The sequence below is a fragment of the Rhinoraja longicauda genome, chromosome 13, assembly GCF_053455715.1.
Source record: "Rhinoraja longicauda isolate Sanriku21f chromosome 13, sRhiLon1.1, whole genome shotgun sequence".
Taxonomy (NCBI): Eukaryota; Metazoa; Chordata; class Chondrichthyes; order Rajiformes; family Arhynchobatidae; genus Rhinoraja; species Rhinoraja longicauda.
Genome location: NC_135965.1, coordinates 4,717,373 through 4,734,017, shown reverse-complemented (window position 1 = coordinate 4,734,017; position 16,645 = coordinate 4,717,373). Strand labels below are relative to the sequence as shown.

The window sequence follows — 16,645 nt, the reverse complement described above, 5'->3', positions numbered from 1 at the left end:
TACAATGATAAAACCAATTTCACTGGCTCAAAATATTTCCCTTCATACCATTTTCCTTACTCAAATTTCTGGAAGATATTTCTGGTAAAAATCCAGTGTTTTATGAAACCCTTTCCACATAGACTGTGTTCCCCTCTCCCATCATAGATGAGGCCCTCACGTGTGTTTCCTCGGTACCCCGCAGCTCTGCCCTTGCTTCCCCTCCCGCTAGTTGCAAAAGAGACAGAGTCCCCCTAGTTCTTACCTTTCACTCCATCAGCCATCGCATACAACACATAATCCTCCAATATTTTTGCCGCCTCTAACGGGACCAAACACTAGTCATATCTTCCCATCTCCACCCCTTTCTGCCTCCACAGTGACTGTTCCCTCCGCAACTCTCTGGTTAACTCATCGCATCCCATCCAAACCACCACCTCCCCAGGTACCTTTCCCTGCAACCGCAGAAGATGCAACACCTCCTCCCTCGACTCTGTCCAGGGACTCCGACAGTCCTTTCAGGTTCGACAGAGATTCAGTTGCACCTCCTCCAACCTCATCTACTGCATCCGTTGTTCAAGATGTGGACTCTTATACATTGGCAAGACCAAACATTGACTGGGTGATCGTTTCTCTGAAGATTTTTGCTCCATCCGCCTGAACCTATCTGATCTCCCGGTTGCTAAACACTTTAATTCTCCTTCCCAGTCCCATACTGACCTCCATTGTCTGAGTGAATCTAAACCCAAATTGGAGGAAAAGCATCTCATATTTCGCTTGGGCAGCTTACAGCCCAGTGGTATGACTATTGATTTCTCTAACTTCAAGTAACCCCAGCATTTCCTCTCTCTCCATCTCTCCCCCACCCAAGTCACACCCTCTTCTCATTTTCACCCAACAAACAGCTAACAATGGCCTGTTTCCTTTATCATCGTTACTTTTTTGCATATCTTTCACTCATTGTTCTTTATCTCCCTACATCATCATCATCTATACCTCTCATTTCCCTTATCACTAACTAGTCTGAAGAAGGGTCTCGACCCAAAACATCCCCCGTTCCTTCCCTCCAAAGATGCTGCCTGGCCCACTGAGTTACTTCAGCATTTTGTGTCTCTTCTTTTATTTGGAAGGATCTTGTTTCTAACCCTTAACTTTCACTACAATTATCAGGGTACTGGGTAGATTTCTAGACTAGACAGCATAAAGATCTAATTAAAGGAGTGGCCTTTGATGCTGGTGGCAAACAATGATCTCCCATATACAGTGTATAGATGTAAAAAACTATGAAATTATGTCTATTTATTCAATTCTCTATGTTCTAGAAATCCCTGTAAAGCGTCTTTGAGTGTTTGAAAAGCGCTATATAAATGTAATGCATTATTATTATTATTATTATTATTAATATTGTCATTACTGTTGGCACTTGAGAACCTCCTCTTGATTACATCCACAAAATTTAATGTCTTAGCAATAAGTATTGAGATAAGCGAATGATAGGATACTACTTTAGGTGTAGAATTTATTTAATATCATTTTCAAAGTAGAAGGAAAATAGAGCAGCGATTAAGTTTAGTACTTAACACTCCCTTGATCGTACCAACAAAGTAAAGACCTGCTTTGAAGGGATTTTAGATTTGTTATTTATTTTTCTCCTTTAATGAACATTTATAACTATTTTTTCTGCTCAGTTTATAATAACTACATGCATACATTTAAATAGCTATTGATACCTACTTATATTTACATAATGTGCTTTGTGCAAAAGCTTGAGGTGCAAAATTATATAAAATGTACACGGTCATTAAATGAGGAAATAAAAAATTGAAACCACAGGTAGAGATGGATCAAAAATATTTTTGACAATACTGAAACAGATCGAGGTGAAGAGGTTTGACAAAAAAGCTCTAGAGAAGGGTATAGAAAATGCCCAAAGGTTATCACTAATGAAGGAACAAATTTTAGATTAAGAACAACAGATGGTTTAAGAGAGAATATAAAATCTGAGAAGATTGGATAGGTTTGCAGAATCATGAAGAGGAAGAAATTTATATGGAGCTGGAACAATGTGTAGGGAATAGTGAGCTAAAGTAAATCAGTAACTTCATGTCAAAAGGTTTTTTTATTGGAAACAACAGGTTTTATATAAAGATAGAAAACATTTTATTGAAATACCAACTCCATCCCATTGGTCAAACCTTCTTGAAACAACCAAAATATGTTAACCAAGGAAGTAAAAACACCAGGTTTATAATGGTAAAATTAAATAAATCATAACAATGAGTAGAACTCTTACTTGGTGGCTTTCACTATGTTTTCCCGCTTCAAATGTGTTATTTGACTTCTCACAGTTTCTAGATCAGTTGCAGTTCTATCCACTCTGCTTTTTAAGGTATCAAGCTGTACATATTACAGAGACATTTTAGATGGCACTTGAAAACATAATTTTATCATCCATTAAAGCTCTAATATAGGGGGAAAAAAGTAAACTGCAGAGAACATTTATATATTCATACACCCTTCATAATCTGCTTTAGACAGAAAACTAAAGCGATTTAGTACGAGAAATCCAAAAAATTGACATTTAATAAAAATCTTGGGTTTTGGCAAGGCAGATGTCCTATTTATGTTTAAGGTATTTCCCATTCACAGTCCCATTCCTAATGGTCAATGAACAAAATAGATTGATTCGCCAATGTTAATGATCAAATAGATTGCTATGACTCTGGCATCATATAAAAGACAAATAAAGCAAGGATAATAGATTTCCTTCCCTGCAGCACAGTAGTGTACCAGCATGGCTTTAATGATAAATCAGTAAGTACATGGCTATCAGTGCTGATAGTAGCCTTATTTTGTTACTTTGAGTTTTAATTTCAGTATTATATCTGCAAATCCTCAGACCAGGCTTCTGGATACTGGTCAATCACTGTCCACTGATATTCAATCACTATCGTACCATAAGCTCCTCAATGGTGGAAAAGCTTTGGAAAGTCAGAAGGTCAGTATACTTGTTGCCACCATATTTATGGAGCCAATCAAGTTAACTTTTTGGAGTATTTATGATGGAGGTTTGACAACATCAAGATGGATAGACTTTCCTTCGTCACAGAGGGTCAATGCTTGGCATTTGTGAGGTGCAAATATATTTGCCAATTATCATTCCAGGTCTTCTGGCTTGCAAGCATCATTATCTGAGAATATCCAAATAAAACGGAATAATGTGAAATCATCATATATCCTCACTGCTGCTCTCCTGATGGGAGGTCATTAATGAAATAACTAAAGATGACCAGGCCCTTAAGACTTGTTGGAAAGATATTCTGGGCCTCCAATAGCTACATCCACCTTCCGTTGTATCAGTGGAGAGTTTTCACTTCAATTCCCATTTATGTCATTTTGCTTTTCAACTTCTATTTATTAAGTCCATTATATGCTGACCTGCTAACTCATCCATTGCTTCATCAGTAAATTCTAATTGCCCTGAGATAGATTGTATTGATGTCTTTTGCTGGCAAGTAGCGAAATGTCAATAGTAAGTGTATAGCTGAAGCTGGGGTTAGTGTGGCTTGGGAACATCAAGGATGAAGAAAATGGATATGTTTTATATAAGACATATATGCAACCCTCATAATGTTATCCTTTCCTATAACATATTGACCAATGGCACAAACATTCAAGCAGTCCTTATGCACCCCAAATTTCATTTATTCATTCTTATCCCAAATAGGTTTTGCAAAAGTTCCCAGACCTGAAACTTTAACTATTTCTCTTTCCACAGATGCTGCCTAACCCCCTAAGTGTTTCTACCATCTTTTGTTTTTCAGTTTTGTGAGTCTCGTTGGCTGCAGCCCTGTCATGTTCTACCCAATGTTAAGTGCAAAAGTAAATTGAAATTATTGCCATAAAAACTACTCCGTTTTGTTTAACGGCAGTGATTTCAATCAACCTTTGCAGATAAATATTCAATCAAGCAATAAGGACCAGTCTAATTTGTGTCATGTATCTGGTGGCCCTTGTCTGTCTGGATAAATCTGATGGTATTGCAACATGTGCATTGTTGCTTTGAGTTACCAGTTAAGGTTTTTTGGCAGACACCATTTTTAGGAAATATTAACAAAAATGTAAACATATTAGCTATATGAATGGGCTAACGATCATGTTGTTTGTGTGAAAATTACTAACTACCAAAATTATTCATTATGTATAAGATCATTTAGCTAAAACTACAACAGGCCATTTTAAAAAAACCCAGTAATTTACTTGCACCTTTGCTTCTAAATCTGCAGCCGAACAACCTATTTGCAATCAATGGGATCTTGCATCCTTTACAGTCTAATGCAGGATCTGGGAAGCAATTCTCCTATTTGGAACTGTTAGCATTTAGCCAGTGAAATCCAACCGCCTTACATTTAGTTTAAAACTTTCTACTTGCAGCCATGAAAGACAAAGAGTTTGGTTAATTACCTCATTTTGCAGTTGAATACGGTTTGTTTCATGTGCTTGATACTCTAAACGAAGTTTAGCTCCTTGACGTTCATTTATGGAAATCTTTCTTACAAATTCTTCATTGTTTTCAGTCTCATTCTTAAGAAACTGTACTTTCTCATTAATTAATGCTTCTTTTTCTCGTATTTCCTGCTTTATTTCTGCTAGTATCTGTTAAAGAGATATTTTTGTGTGTTACATAATATCTAATATGCAAAATACAGGTTAAAATTATTCAGGGAATTAAGTTTGTTACATTTTTGGTACACCTTTAAATCAGTATCAAACCTATTAAATAATATTGGATAAAGGATTTGTTCTCCACGTGCTTCTTACTCTATCCTCCTGGCTGCAATGAAGCTTTACCTGAGAATGAAGAAAAAATCTTCAACAGGACGTTTACAGTGAGGAGTTAAAAGTTAAATGTATCCAGTTGCCAGTAAAATCAGAAAGTAATTTTGGCTCATGGAGAAAGGCTGAAAGAGATTCCAGATAAACAATGCAATATGTTAATTGTAATTTAAAAAATATATATAATTGGACAAAGAGTGGACTAAAACACTTCTGCTGAGAATAGAGGTCACTGAAAGGAAGCTTGCAGGTACAGCAGGCAGTGAAGAAAGCCAATGGAATGTTGGCCTTCATAACAAGAGGAGTTGAGTATAGGAGCAAAGAGGTCCTTCTGCAGTTGTACAGGGCCCTAGTGAGACCGCACCTGGAGTACTGTGTGCAGTTTTGGTCTCCAAATTTGAGGAAGGATATTCTTGCTATTATAACCATATAACAACTACAGCACGGAAACAGGCCCGTTCGGCCCTACCAGTCCACGCCGACCACTCTCTCTGACCTAGTCTCATCTACCTGCTCTCAGACCATAACCCTCTAATCCCCTCTTATCCATATACCTATCCAATTTACTCTTAAATAATAAAATCGAGCCTGCCTCCACCACTTCCACCGGAAGCCCATTCCATACAGCCACCACCCTCTGAGTAAAGAAGTTACCCCTCATGTTACCCCTAAACTTTTGTCCCTCAATTCTGAAGCTATGTCCCCTTGTTGGAATCTTCCCCACTCTCAAAGGGAAAAGCCTACCCACGTCAACTCTGTCTGTCCCTCTTAAAATTTTAAAAACCTCTATCAAGTCCCCCCTCAACCTTCTACGCTCCAAAGAATAAAGACCCAACCTGTTCAACCTCTCTCTGTAGCTTAAGTGCTGAAACCCAGGCAACATTCTAGTAAATCTCCTCTGTACCCTCTCCATTTTGTCGACATCCTTCCTATAATTTGGCGACCAGAACTGCACACCATACTCCAGATTCGGCCTCACCAATGCCCTGTACAATTTTAACATTACATCCCAACTTCTATATTCGATGCTCTGATTTATAAAGGCAAGCATACCAAACGCCTTCTTCACCACCCTATCCACATGAGATTCCACCTTCAGGGAACAATGCACAGTTATTCCCAGATCCCTCTGTTCCACTACATTCCTCAATTCCCTACCATTTACCCTGTACGTCCTATTTTGATTTGTCCTACCAAAATGCAGCACCTCACACTTATCAGCATTAAACTCCATCTGCCATCTTCAGCCCACCTTTCCAAAAGGCCCAAGTCTCTCTGTGGACTTTGAAACTCTACTTCATTATTAACTACACCACCTATCTTAGTATCATCTGCATATTTACTAATCCAATTTGCCACACCATCATCCAGATCATTAATGTAAATGACAAACAACAGTGGACCCAACACAGATCCTTGGGGTACTCCACTAGACACTGGCCTCCAACCTGACATACAATTGTCAACCATTACCCTCTGGTATCTCCTATTCAGCCATTGTTGAATCCATCTTGCAACCTCACTATTAATACCCAACGATTTAACCTTCTTAATCAACCTTCCATGTGGAACCTTGTCGAATGCCTTACTGAAGTCCATATAGACAACATCCACAGCCTTGCCCTTATCAATTTCCCTGGTAACCTCTTCAAAAAATTCAAGAAGATTAGTCAAACATGACCTTCCAGGCACAAATCCATGTTGACTGTTTCTAATCAGGCCTTGTTTATCCAAATAATTATATATATTGTCCCTAAGTATCTTTTCCATTAATTTTCCCACCACAGACATCAAACTAACAGGTCTATAATTGCTAGGTTTACTTTTAGAACCTTTTTTAAACAAAGGCACAACATGCGCAATGTGCCAATCTTCCGGCACCATCCCCGTTTCTAATGACGTTTGAAATATTTCCGTCATAGCCCCTGCTATTTCTGCACTAACTTCCCTCAATGTCCTAGGGAATATCCTATCAGGACCTGGAGACTTATTCACTTTTATATTTTTCAAAAGTGTCCGTACCTCCTCTTCTTTAATCCTCATAATTTCCATCACTACTCTACTTGTTTCGCTTACCTCACATTGAGGGCGTGCAGCATAGGTTTACTAGGTTAATTCCCGGAATGGCGGGACTGTCATATGTTGAAAGACTGGAGCGCCTCGGCTTGTATACTCTGGAATTTAGAAGGATGAGAGGAGATCTTATCGAAACGTATAAGATTATTAAGGGGTTGGACACGTTAGAGGCAGGAAACATGTTCCCAATGTTGGGGGAGTCCAGAACAAGGAGCCACAGTTTAAGAATAAGGGGTAGGCCATTTAGAACTGAGATGAGGAAAAACATTTTCATTCAGAGAGTTGTGAATCTGTGGAATTCTCTGCCTCAGAAGGCAGTGGAGGCCAATTCTCTGAATGCATTCAAGAGAGAGCTAGATAGAGCTCTTAAGGATAGCGGAGTCAGGGGGTATGGGGAGAAGGCAGGAACGGGGTACTGATTGAGAATGAACAGCCATGATCACATTGTATGGTGGTGCTGGCTCGAAGGGCAGAATGGCCTCCTCCTGCACCTATTGTCTATTGTCTAATAGCACATTGGGAGAGGGCTGACAACATTTAAATCAGATAATTTTAGCCTTGACATTGTCTTTCATCTACTTTTTCTGATTAAATGCCATGCAATTAGCACCCGTGAAAAATCAGCCTCCCTCAAAAAATAAGGTAGTTGGTGAGAAATACATTTGAAACAGCATTAGGGTAGTTTATATGTAGAAAATAAATGCACAACACCATGACCTGTAAGGTTCTTGACAGGACAAGGCTCACTCAAACATAACTGGCAACAGAAGAAGATAGTAAGAGCTGGAAGCACACAGCAGATCAGGCAGCATCTCTGGAGAACAAGGATAGGTGATGTTTCGGGTCAGGACTCTTCTTCAGACTAATTGCAGAAGGGGGTGAAAGCTGGTAATGAGATAGGGATAGGACAAAACCTGGCAAATGATCGGTGCATACAAGTGAGGGGAGGTTTGAATTGCAGACAAGTTTGTGGAAATTGGTAGCCGCCCCCTGCTCATATTTTCTTGTGTGCTCTTACATATAAAACACAAAGATAATGCCGATCACCCTCCTGGGATTTCCTTGGCAATAAACTAGCACCACACACTGTTAGTTTTTACTGAGATTATTCAATGATAGTTTTGAGCTCCAATTTACAATGGCGCACTTAGAAATAGTCATTGAATAAACAATGTCATCAGATGTTCCCATGATTTTGGTAAAATGTCAGGTCCACTTACATGAATTGGAATTGGAAGTGCTCAGTCCAAATTTGCAAATGTTATTTCATTTCATTTCATTTTATTTTATTTCGAACATGTTAAAAGACATCAATTAAAAAACAAAATAAACAAAAAAACAGAAGAAATACAAGGAATTTCATCCATTACTTAACATGTGCGAAAAGGAGTAGGAAGAAGTGTGAACTTATTTAATCCTACACCCATTCCCTAATCAATATTTATCAAGTATCAGATATTAATACAAAAATACTCATACACCCTTATATGTTCATATAGATATACTTATTTAAATAATGATGTGTTATTATATGTAGACCCCTGGTGACTGTTAATCCCCCTCCTCACTGTACCTAGAAAAAATCATGTGTTTATATTTGTTTTTAAACTGGATGATGTTTGAACATTGTTTTAATTCCGCATTCATTCTGTTCCATAGCTTTACTCCACTGATTGATATAGAAAATCTTTTCATTGTTGTTCGAGTATTGTTGGAGATGATCATAAAGCTTCGTAAAAAATGGAACATGATTGTTTTTAGTAAATTTTTAATTTGAACTCTGCTGCATTTATTTTGCAAGATAACACAATATATAAATGGGACAAAATGCAACAAGCGATATGCCTGACTTATGATGACTGCAGCACTATGGTTTCATGTACTATGACAGAGATTACAAGTGTTGAGCAAATACATCTATTAGTCTCATTATGTATAGTTGCTTCAAAATTAATCTACGATTGGTAGCACTAAATATGCCATACGAGATGAAAATTGAGATGAAAACAAGTGCAGAATTCACAATCATTGCTATAAAATGCACTTAGTACTACTTGCCAGTAATCATTTGCTTGGAAGAGATTTTTCTTTCCCTAGACATCATCCCCTTCACAGTGAATGTGTCTTTTGATATATATTTATTATGTGAAAACATTTGAACAACTTTCAGAGTTGTTTCTTCAAAAAGTGTTAAATGGTGTTATTAACTTAAAAATTGATATGGTGAAGAAAAATAATCTGAGAATTTTGCATCATCATGTGGCAAAAAAATGTATATTGCACCAAGTGGCACTCCTGGATATTTATTCCCCAGTGTTAAAAGGAAGATACATTGATATTAATGTGATTTTCCTGCTATACGTATTAGATGATATTGCCAAATATTATTTTAAGGCAGGAAATTTCACTGAGCATTTACTTTTTACAATAGTTAACAATTACACCCAAGAATATATATAACTGATCTCACATTAAGGAGGTGCAAACAACCAATGAAAGCTACGTTAATACCCAATTCTCGTCACAAATGGAGGCCTTTTATTGGGCAACTATAGGAAACTTGCCTGGTGTATCAATATATTATGAAATAGCATTTCTAATTTTGACTCCTGCAAAATGCAGGAGTCCCTATATAGAGTTACTTCTACTAAACATGTGCAGTTAAATATCCTGGGGATTCTATGTGCACAAAAAAAACAAAATTATTTTTGGAAGATCAGTTGACAATGGCAGTTGATGTTACAACAGTTAAATATTACTCCCTGACACATCCAGAATTTCCTGTCAGAAATAACATGTGCACTTTTAAAAAAATCTGGAAATGACAAAGAATGAATTTGACAAATATTCTGTCATTTTAACCTAGATAACTTGAAATATAAGCAAGAGATACAGACACAAAATGTTGGTGGAAACTCAGTGATTCAGGCAGCATCTCTGAAGAGAAGAAATGCTGATTTCCTCCAGCATTTTGTGTCTATCTTCGGCGTAAACTAGCATCTGCAGTTCCTTCCTGCACACTTGAAATATAAGCAATCTGTTTTCATCTTGTAGCAGCCAGAAACAGATATATGTCTTGCGGTCTTGGGCCAAGTGTTCCCAAACCAAAATGTGAAGGAGCATGCAAATATTACACGTGTCCAAAGGCCACAATAATTTATACATAATGGCTTCAATTTGAGAGATAATACAAAACTGTACTGCAAATTAAATTACTGATCTGGAAAGAAATGCTCCCTACCAATGCACACTTGTCCATATCTTGATCCCTTCTCTGCATCTGTTCAATTGTGTTCTGCCATTGCCTAATTAGTTCTTGCCTCTCACTGTGGGATCTGCGAAAGTCATGTGCTATTTTGTTCAGTTCCATCTATAATAAAAACATGTTTACAGGTTTGCTTTCATTAATAAAAACATTTAACGATGCTGTAAAACAGAATGCAAGTTTTACATAAAAGGCTAATGACTTTTAAGGAATCTCAAATATAATGCAAGGTTGTAGTTAATATACACACAATAACAATCCTGAAATTCTGCTGAAACAAAAACCAAAAATGCTCAAAACACTCGGCAGATTAAGTAATAGTAATGGGGAGAGAAAGCGAGTCAAAATTTCAGTTCAACAACCCATCATCGGAACTGAGAAACTGCAAAGGTTTGTGTATTTTAAGTTGCCGAGACGAGGGGCAGAGGTCTGTGATTGCATGCAAACCAAAATTATCATGCTAGCAATTTTTTTTTTTTTTAATTGGCAATTTTTTCAAATGTAACAGCAATTAACTTGTACTTCTTCCAATTTAGTCTATTGCATTTGGTGCTCATTATCTTGTCTTGCACAGATTCGGTGACCACTTCACTTCGCAATGGCAAAGTTAGACCCATTTCAATTAAAAAATGGCTCTCATTTCAATTATCCATCTCTTTTGCCTCCTAATTGCTCAAGAATGCACAAGGTAAGTTTGACAAATAGCACCTCATATTCCATCTGGGCACATTACAGCCCACAGGTCTCAATGCTGAATGTAATAATTACAGTAATTTATCTTTTCCCTCCTTTCTCCAGAAATATCAGAACGTTTCTGTTCCAATTTTAGTCGGTCAATTGATCAATTGAAAAGTACAGCATGGTAGCAGAGCGTTTGGTCCTGAGTCCACACCAACCATTCAAACTCGTTCTATGTTCTTCTATTTTCACATCCACTCTCGACACAGGAGATAGAGGCCAATTAACCTACAGACCCGGATGACCTTGGGATGTGAGGAAACTCGAGCACCCAAAGGAAACCCACGTGGTCACAGGGAGAATGTGCAATTTCCATGCAGAATGTACCCGAGGTTAGGATCGAACCCGGGTCTCTGGCACTGTTAGGCAGCAATTCTACCAGCCGTGTCACTGTGTCGCACTTGAAATGTGGGTATTTACAAATAATTATTATCCTGACAATTTCAATCTGTACCCCTATCATACACAATTCCTCCACAGATCTACCTCTTTACAATTTAATATATGCTTATTTTTTTCACCTCAGCAGGTTTGATGAAGGGTTCTTGCTATGAACAATTGACTGTTTCTCTCCCCACACATACTGCTTGGCTGCTGAGTACTTTCTTATGGTCCGTGTTTTGTTTGGTGTTCAAGCATCTCCAATTTTTGCTGCATTTTAAGTCCACAATACCAATAAGTGCACTGTTCTATGTGACATATCCTACCTGTGCTGCAATTGTTTCAGTCATTTCATTGTCAAGTTGCTTTCTTTTTTTGTTTGCATCATTGGTCATCCTCTCCATTTGTATTGATATATCCTGTGTTAAATAGAAAATTATATTGTTTAACGCACAAGCTTTTCTTTTAAATGTTCTCCCTTAGTTCCTAAAATCATTAACTTGCAATAAAATGCTAGAGCAATTGATACAGCTCCTTAAATGAAGAATAACACCCCAAAATATTTGACATGGGTGTAGTCAGATAAAAACAAATGTCAAATTAATTAAGTTGATACGAAAATACACTGTTGAAAGATTAAATGAAGAGAATGGTTTTAAAGGAGTCAATTGTTTAATTATCACAATTGTTTAATTATCACTTGTATCAGCAATGGAAGTAAAATTATTATTTGCTGCAGCTTAATTGACAAAACACATAATATTAAAAAAGTAAAAGTGATCAACAATACAACAATTTAATAATCAGTAATATTAGATAACTAGACCAAAATAAAGTAAAATTGAAGTCCGTAGCGTAACCAAAACAAAGTCTATAGTAGGTCATATGTAGCAAAGAACTGCTGATGCTGGTTTAAATTGAAGGTGGACACAAAATGCTGGAGTAACTCAGCGGGACAGGCAGCATCTCTGGAGAAAAGGAATGGGCGACGTTTCAGGTCGAGACCCTTCTTCAGACTGAAGGGTCTCGACCCGAAACGTCACCCATTCCTTCTCTCCAGAGATGCTGCCTGTCCCGCTGAGTTACTCCAGCATCTTGTGTCTACCTTTTGTAGGTCATAGTGCCTATAAATGATAAGCGTTGTGTGTTGTTCAAGAGCCTGATGGCTGATGGGAAGAAGTTGTTCTTGAACCTGGAGGTCACTGTTTTCAGGCTCTTGAAGCTTCTTGTAGCAGCGAGATGAGAGCATGGCCAGAATGGTGTGGTCTTTGATGATATTAGCTGCCTTTTTAAAGCAGCAACTCTTCTAGTTCCCTTCAATGGTGGGGGGGGGGGGGGGGGGGGGGGGAAAGAGATATAAGTAATGGTCCAGGCTTTGTCCACCACTGAAGATTCAATGGAATTAAGAGATAGAATACCAGAATAGTAGAATCATGGAACGGAACTCATCATTAACAGAATCTGTAAGGTATGGGTGGTACTAAGGAGATGGAAGAGATAATAAAGAACCAGGAAAGGGGGAGGTTGCGAGAGAATATAATGCCGTGAGGAAAGGAATTTTTAATCCTCGGGTGTTTGGGGAGAGACAATCAGTTTGGCAGGGAGGCGGGCAATCAGAAACAGTGTGGAATATAATATGTACTGAGAGTTTTGTGCTAGCCAAGGATTAAACATCATGAAGGATGGGAGGTGAGCCAGATGATGCTGAGATTGTCAATTAATGAGTTGATAAACGCAGGGATACGGTTTTGGGAGACAGTCTGAATAGGTAGGTCTGGAGGCAATTGACATTATGGAGGTGATTGTCAGTGAAATTTATGAGTGAAAAGGAAATTCGAAGATTGCATCAGAAGTGAAATGGGGGCACCACCATGAGGGAGGGGGAAGAGCAATGGAGGACCCGGCATGGGGGGGACCGCCGTGAGGTATCAGAGGTTATGGGGAGAAGGCAGGAAAATGGGGTTAGGAGGGTGAGATAGATCAGCCATGATTGAATGGCGAAGTAGACTTGATGGGCCGAAAGGCCTAATTCTACTCTAATCACTTTTGATCTTATGATCTTTTGTGACAATAAAGTATTCATTCATTCATTCATTCATTCATTCATTCAAATAATGTGATTTCTCCTACTTTTTACTCTCTAATCAGCATCATTAGTTATAACATTCCCATCGCCACTGTTACGGAGACAAGTAGCTGAGCACAACACATAAATTATTTCACTGGTATGTCATGACAAAGTGGACTTGAGTGCTCGTGTTAATTCATACTAGTGATTTCTCCATTGGTTTATTACAATTATTTGTTGCACAATTATATTTGACAAAAAAATCAGCAACAACTAATAAAAAAATTACCCTGATCTTCCCTTCATCATCTTTCGCGTATTTCTGTATGGTAATTGTATCTTCATCCGTTTTTGTTGACTCTTCAAGCCACACCTCCAAAGCTTGTTTATCCCAGTTCAACTGACACTTCAGATCTTCTATTTGTTGTGTATACTTGTAGATATTATTCTAAAAAAAAACTTCTTAAATGTAATAAACATGTAGCCAGTTGAGTGTAATAAATCTTTTAAGTTTAAGAAAGGATGAACACATGTGGATTTATCATTTCGCCATCTCTGAAAATGCCAAATGTTTGAAGAATTATATCGGCATAGGCATTTTCTTTTACAAGATGAATAATCTGGGAATAACAATTTTATTACTTCAATAATAAAGCATTAAGCTATGAAATGTAAACAAAGTCACTGTTTATTACTGAATATAATGAACCACAGACAATGGAAATTACTCAGCCCGAATGGCAATCATAGATAGAATTAAAAGTTGAAACTTCGAATTGGAAAATAAATTACTCTGCAACAGAAAATATAAAGGTGCCACCATATTCCCTGGCAATATTCTATGTTACCTTTCCTTTGTGCTGGCTTTAACCTGGAATTGATATGGGGGGGGGGGGGATTTGTCCACCAAATTGATTAATCAAAGTTAATTTACACGTTAATATCGACACAAAAAGCTGGAGTTACTCCATTCTCTGGAGAAAAGGAATAGGTGACGTTTCGGGTCGAGACCCTTCTTCAGCAGTCAGGGGAAAGGAAAATGAGAGATGTAGATGGTGATATAGATCAAAGGAATGAAAGAAATGCAAAAAAGTAACAATGATAAAGGAAACAGGCCATTGTTAGCTGTGGGCCAGGTGATACTGACAGTGACACTTCAAAGGGTTACCATCAATTTTTCTCGGTACATTTACTTAAAGCTGGTTAACTTCCTTTCCTTTTAGACTTCATGGAAAGAGAAACCATTTTTTTTTAAACTACTGCCAAAATTTGCTTCTCAAAACTGTAAAAAAAATGTTCACCAAAGAAAGGAAACAAAAACAAATCTTCAACATTTCGCGAGAAAAGTGGCCATTTGATCCTTTGCCGGATCCTCTCACACATCACGGAGGCTGGTCCTCTCACACATCAAATCCAGCATCCCTGCCTCACTGGACCCACATCAATTTGCATACAGGGCAAACAGATCCACAGAGGACGCCATCTCTCTGGCTCTTCACACTGTCCTGACTCACCTGGAGAGACAGGGCACGCATGTGAGGATGCTATTCATTGACTATAGATCTGCCTTCAACACGGTCATCCCCACCAAGCTTATCACCAAACTCCACCAGCTAGGCCTCAGCTCGTCGTTATGCGACTGGATCCTGGACTTCCTGCTGGAGCGACCGCAGGCAGTGAGAATGGGCCCGCACCTGTCCTCCACTATCACCATGAGTACCGGCACACCACAGGGCTGTGTTTTGAACCCCATGCTCTACTCCCTCTTCACACACGACTGTGTTCCTGCATTCGACACCAACACCATTGTCAAGTTTGCAGACGACACAACGGTGATCGGGCTGATCACCAACGGTGATGAAACAAAATACAGAGTGGAGGTGCAGAACCTGGCGGACTGGTGCACTGATAACAACCTGTCCCTAAATACCACCAAGACCAAGGAGCTGATCATCAACTTCCGTAGGTCACACAACGGGGAATACGGCCCGATCTTTATCAACGGGGACATTGTGGAGAGAGTGTCCAGCTTCAAGTTTCTGGGCACTCACATTTTGGAGGACCTAACATGGTCCACTAACACTGCTGCGCTGGTCAAGAAGGCACAGCAATGACTGTTCTACCTAAGAACACTGAAAAAGTCTGGTCTACCCCAACAGCTGCTGACGACCTTCTACCGTTGCACCATAGAGAGCATCCTAACACATGGCATCCCTGTGTGGTATCTCAGCTGCACGGAGGCAGAGAAGAAAGGTCTTCAGTGTGTGGTATCTCAGCTGCACGGAGGCAGAGAAGAAATGTCTTCAGCGGATAGCTCAGAGGACTATCGGAACACAGCTACCAGCCTTGGAGGGCATCTACAACACACGATGCCTCAGAAAAGCCACCAGCATCCACAAAGACTCTTCACACCCCTGCAACAGTCTGTTCGAACTTCTACCATCGGGCAGACGATACAAGGCCTTCTCCGCCCACACCTCCAGACTCAGGAACAGCTTAATCCCCAGGGCCATAGCTGCTATGAACCGGTCCTGCTGAGCCGGATGGTCATATCGCACAGTGAACCGGCACAGATCTACTTGCACTTTATTCTGTTTTAAAACTGTTCCAATTTGTTTCATTGGGTTGTTTAAATTAATACTGACTAGCTAATTAATTTATTGCATTGTATGGGAGGCGCATTCCCAATCTCGTTGTACCCCTGTACAATGACAATAAAGATATATTGTATCGTATTGTATTGTATTGCATTAGCTTTTCTGAACTGTACAGCTAGCAGATAAACATTATAAAATATAACTATTCAACCTGAATAAAGATAAAGCACAATAGAAGTAAGCAATAACCCTCAACATGAGCTTTACTAACAATCTTGAGAAAATCCATGTACTCGATCAACAAATTAATGGTGTGAAGATATTTATTTGCTGAGGTAAACAAGTAAATATTTGGATTCTACATGGTTATTTTATTGTCACTGTATATTAAGCAATCTATTAGTCATGCATGTTACAGGCAACCTCTGTATTAAGTGCCATTTGGGTTGCAAAAATGAGCTCTTGCAATATTCATAACTCACTGTCAGAAGTTTAGGACTTGGAATAAAATGTGCTCTCAGAATTTGTGCGGAAAAAAACTTTTTTCAACTCGTAATTCTTTCACTTATGGAAATTATGCAGGGGTGACATTAAATAAATATCAGAAAATACAAAAACTTTTGTCTATTCTTATATTTTTCAACTCGCATTTCTTGACACATGATGTGGCCATTTTTCGCATGCCTGACAGATCAGGAAAAACAA

At 38.6% G+C, this 16,645-nt stretch overlaps 1 protein-coding gene across 2 annotated transcripts in view; it reads right to left on the bottom strand.

Annotated features, from left to right (window-relative positions):
• ccdc39 (coiled-coil domain 39 molecular ruler complex subunit) overlaps positions 1–16,645 on the bottom strand; it is a 77,666-nt gene that overhangs the window by 52,314 nt on the left and 8,707 nt on the right. For both annotated transcript variants that reach the window (XM_078410217.1, XM_078410218.1), the window contains exons 4-8: positions 13,633–13,791; positions 11,602–11,694; positions 10,133–10,261; positions 4,444–4,635; positions 2,273–2,376 (exon numbers count right to left, since the gene is read on the bottom strand). In XM_078410217.1, the coding sequence (XP_078266343.1) occupies positions 2,273–2,376; positions 4,444–4,635; positions 10,133–10,261; positions 11,602–11,694; positions 13,633–13,791 (677 nt within the window). The remainder of the gene's footprint in view (positions 1–2,272; positions 2,377–4,443; positions 4,636–10,132; positions 10,262–11,601; positions 11,695–13,632; positions 13,792–16,645) is intronic.